This window comes from Adelges cooleyi, unplaced genomic scaffold, assembly GCF_023614345.1.
Source record: "Adelges cooleyi isolate 19-005CV unplaced genomic scaffold, UGA_ACOO_1.1 ACOO_flye_CR_arks_rails_tigmint_CR_PRNA_376, whole genome shotgun sequence".
NCBI classification, from domain to species: domain Eukaryota; kingdom Metazoa; phylum Arthropoda; class Insecta; order Hemiptera; family Adelgidae; genus Adelges; species Adelges cooleyi.
The window spans coordinates 950-5,444 of NW_026096053.1; the positions used below are offsets into that span (position 1 = coordinate 950).

General features: G+C 26.3%; 1 protein-coding gene across 3 annotated transcripts; it reads right to left on the reverse strand.

The window, feature by feature from the left end:
* Nucleotides 1-292: 292 nt before the first annotated feature.
* Nucleotides 293-3,826, reverse strand: LOC126840756 (uncharacterized). Of its 3 annotated transcripts, none has more exons than XM_050576692.1 (11): nt 3,613-3,826; nt 3,473-3,538; nt 3,357-3,386; nt 3,232-3,261; nt 2,866-2,922; nt 2,475-2,504; nt 2,367-2,405; nt 1,661-1,717; nt 1,481-1,513; nt 789-878; nt 293-556 (listed from the first exon to the last, which is right to left on the reverse strand). In XM_050576692.1, the coding sequence occupies exons 2-11, from the start codon at nt 3,531-3,533 to the stop codon at nt 372-374; spliced, it is 612 nt and encodes a 203-aa protein (XP_050432649.1). In that variant the 5' UTR covers nt 3,534-3,538; nt 3,613-3,826; the 3' UTR covers nt 293-371. The 3 variants fall into 3 exon arrangements, with proteins under 3 accessions (XP_050432649.1, XP_050432646.1, XP_050432647.1); XM_050576689.1 differs by having other exon boundaries at nt 293-634; XM_050576690.1 differs by having other exon boundaries at nt 293-634; nt 3,473-3,556.
* Nucleotides 3,827-4,495: the final 669 nt, after the last annotated feature.

The window sequence follows — 4,495 nt, forward strand, 5'->3', positions numbered from 1 at the left end:
CCATAATAATTACACAGCACGCTGTGTCCCGTTTTATAACACTGAACTAATCCGATAAAAAAGTTGCTCGTTAAAGTTCACACCGAGGTTGCCCGCAGGGGATCGACATTCTCGAAATTTGTACACGGTGGATTTACTATTATCACTAAGAACCGCGGTGGCCATCTTCTCATTTGTCAAATATGTATAATGCTATTTCTATACATTAGTCGTGTACAGTTTTAGTTTTGGGATAAACAAGAAGTATCATATAGTATACAATTAAAAAAAAATCAATAAATTTGGTTATAATTATGAGCAAATATTTTTATTGTGAAATACATTGAACGCAACAACAGTAGAATATAATTTTTTTTTAAAGTTAGCTACTATTACCACAAGTTCAATTGTGCACTAAGTAAGTGCAATACTTCATCGTCTCGGTCGACATGTACTTCCGCAATTATGCCATTAACCATTCTGTATTTGTACCGGCTCATAGTTACGAGTATGTTATTCCTTGAAGTTAAGGTACAAACGCCTTTAGAGTTGACCTCGGCAAATTGTATAAATGAACCTGGGAACGATATGCATCTGAACAAACCTAATAAACGACACATGGTGGGAAAATCGTCGAATTGTGGTTCGGCTTTGCCTTAAAAAGTAAAAAAAAAAAAGATATTTTGTTTAAAACTAGCTTAATTCAGCTTACTACTTTTGTTTACTGTTCAAAACAAAACTATAATATGTGTGTATAAAAAAAAGTCAAAGTCCAAAGTTCAATTAATGTATTAAATACTAATATTTACTTATTGCAGCGAAAACTAGAGATTTTGTAAGTTCTTTAGTTATTTTTCTTCTGGAATTTCCAAGATATGGCAACGTATAACCGCTGATTTCTACAAAAATTAATAAATAAGTGTTTTTAGGTATAGTAAAAAGAGGAAAAAAATTGCTGATATAATTGCATAACATTTCAGTCTCGAAAAGCTGTAACAATTGTTTTGAAACTCAGACTTCTAACACCTTAAGATTGGACTCGATATTAGTTGATGAGAAACTATAGAACTAGACAAAATTTAATAATAGCATAAATAAGGATTTAGAAAATTAATGAATGAAAATTAATAAAATCAATTTATTTATGCAGGAAGTTTATAGTAAGTTTGATCTTAAAGTTACAACATTAAAAAAATATCTACTGGGTGATTCATTAAGGATAAGACGCTCTTTTTTTTTTTTAGAAAAAAATACAATTTTATAGCTTTTCTTTTTGAAAATATTTGTATTTATATTATTGTACAAAATTAATGGAAAACCCAAAAAATAGTGTAAAACCACATTTGCCATGTATTCAATTTCCAGGTCACTACAAGTGTAAACGAATCAACAGTCAGAAGGGTCTAATGAAATGTTTAGTATAGCTAGGCTAAAGGTTAGATCTAATAGGAAACGAGATTATCTATTTAAGATTATCATTCATCAATAAATGCGAAAGTACCTTCGTCTGTGTAACCTTGAGGAACGAGAAGACCTGTAACACAATTTTAAAAATTTAACAATTTTACAGAAAATAAAAACCAGTATTTGAATTTAATCTATAACAGTGACTCTTAAATTAAGATTACTTAGCCCAATTAATCAATGTATAATTTAAAATGAAAAAAAAATGGACATTCACTTGTAACACGGGTTATTTCAGCTTGCAAAGTATTTTGGTCGGCAATGGAACAAACTTCTAAAATTAAAAAAAAAATAAATAAACATGTTCATATTTTCTCATGGAGTTAATGCATAATATATAAGGCTGTGTCTAAAAAATTACATTGTTTTTACTTACCCTTCTATATGAAATATCAAATTTCATATTTTAGTTTGAATTTTTTTTTCAATAGACCAAATTTTAAAATAGTTTTAACCCTAAACGTGGCAGAAATAAAAGAATTCACACTAAAATTCCAGACCATGGATTTTATTTACTAATTAAGACCAGAAATAAAGATACACTGCCTCGTAGACATATTAAGATAAAAAACAATTTTAAATAGTATTGTACGATATATGTACAATAGATACTTTTAAGTATGTATATAAGTATGTTTATTTGTATTAATTGAGAAAAAATGTTTTTAGGACATTTCTTAAAAAGAAAATAAATCAAAAATGCACCTGCATTTAAAAAGTATTGTATTTACCGCGATAAAATAATAAATATCTACCTATTAAAACAACACCATTAAAATATATCTAATTATTCATTATAGTGTTGAGTTTCATTTTCAGGGATTTATCATACGAACAGACTACTATCGCTTGAAAGTATGAGCCGTTGGAGAAACAATTAAAAAAATACAATTTAATATGGAATGTATCAAAAAAAAAGTCACCTTGTAAGAAGTCAACATCGGCATACGCTCTTGTACATTCTGAAATTAAAACGAAAATATTTCATTACTTATTTATTTGTCTAAATAATATTTGATTATTATTTTTACCCGGTACAGCCAACATCAAAGAAATTTTTTCTGAAAAAGAAAAAAATATAAATCGATATTGATTTATTTATATTTTATTCTGTTATTAATAAAAAAAAAAACGGAATTGAAGGTCAGAAAAATATAAATGTATAAATATGAATGAAAAATATAAAATTGCAATGGTTCGGTTGATGAGGTGTGGTGAATACAATAAAATGGTTGAAAAAGGAAAAATCATTGTTGATTCTTTAGAAAGATTCTAAAAATGTAACAGTCAAATTTATTATTTATAAGACTGATAAATTTTCATATTAAACATAAATCGTTGTTGAAATATTTATATAATATCACTTTAAATATATTTTCATTATTTGTTTTTTTATTATAATAATATATTTATTATGACTACCCATCGTTGCATTTCCAGTAACAATATTTTTAATAACAGTCTTCAATCCAGATTTATCTGTAAACAAATAACGATCGAGTTCAGAGAAACTATATAAACAATAATAATAACAAAGTTTCAAATGGAATCATAATAAATATAAAAATCTTAAGAACAAGAGTAATTGCATATGGCCAAGTGTGTTCTAAGTAAACTATAACTGCTCTTTTGAGTATAAATATAACTTATTCGATTTTCATAATTTAAGTATTTACACTATATTGGAATACTGTGTACTGTGTAACTTGTGCACTGTATTGATCTGAACAGAAACTATATTTTTTTAATTTATAAATCGTCTAAAAATCAATATTAAACGTATCTTACTTTTTTTATAAGCCAGTTCGACGTGTTTGTCTGTAATCAGTTTATTTTAAACATATTTATTAAAAAACGGTAAACATTAAAATTCATTAGTTATAAAGTTATTTTCATGAAAAATGTATACTGACTTGTAAGGAAAACCGACTTTACATAGTCCGCTGCGAGAAGAAAACAAACATTAAATTTTTTTTTTTTTAGATTTTTTACTACCTTAAGTAAGTACGTGTGAAATTAAAATAATTACCTATACTTAATGCCAAAGCGTTTACCAAGATTAGTGATATTAAAATGCGGTGAAGTTTCATTTTAACTGTAAAAAATAATACACCTGAACGGCTTTTTTTATTGGACAACTTAATAAAAATGCATTAAAATTGTACTTACAATGTTCGATGTTGGACAATATTACTTACTTGAATAGTTCAAACGATAGAACTTAATACAAGATATATATGATTTCTATCTCAAACAATTTATATCTAAGATTGCCCGAATTCTACGAGTTTCTGTTATAGTTAAATCAAAATCGATTTTCACATCGAATCTAAAAATATTAATATATATAAAAGGTGTTTTCATAAGCCACGTATATATTAGACAAAACAATATTTTGTAATTAAATTTGGATTTATAGTGTGTGTTATTTTGTATAGACATGTTTCTCAAAAATAATGTAGTGTAAACATACTCATGTATTTTATTTTTTATAAATCACGGTTTTTATTATAACATGATAATAATGATATAAGTAATTTCAACAAATATTTATCTTACTTGTTTACAATACCACAGACATTGTGAACAAATTAGTGTTGACTCAATAAACAGTATCTTTGGTATACCTTATGTGATTGTTTGAATGGCATTTGTTTTAACGTTTAATTTTAATTTGACAATTCCAGTATAAATACTGTTTTACATAATTATTCATATTCGAATAATTATAATATTTAATATACATGAGAACGTCCATCATAAATCATAAGTGTCCAATTGAACCGTTGATTTCAGAAACGATACTTGTGTCTACAAGGCTTTAAAGTTTTTTTCGATTTTGTGTTTTAAGTTGGTATCTACAATATAAACGATTTTCTTAAATAGTTGTATGCACTGTCTTAAAAAAATGATTACTGTATAAGAATTGAGATAGTTATCCTGTGTAACTATGCGACAAGTCTGACATTGATACATCTGAAAATTATCCACAAAAAGTAATAATGTTACTGTCTTAGTGACTTTCCGATTTTATTTCTTCTAATCCTAATCA

Excerpts from the sequence above, each read along its gene's own strand:
- LOC126840756 (XM_050576689.1), bottom strand. The coding sequence starts at position 3,533 with ATGAAACTTCACCGCATTTTAATATCACTAATCTTGGTAAACGCTTTG. Across the intron at positions 3,387-3,472 it reads CGCTTTGGCATTAAGTATAG|CGGACTATGTAAAGTCGGTT; the intron begins GTAATTATTTTA and ends TTCTTCTCGCAG. Across the intron at positions 879-1,480 it reads TCAAGGTTACACAGACGAAG|AAATCAGCGGTTATACGTTG; the intron begins GTACTTTCGCAT and ends TAATTTTTGTAG.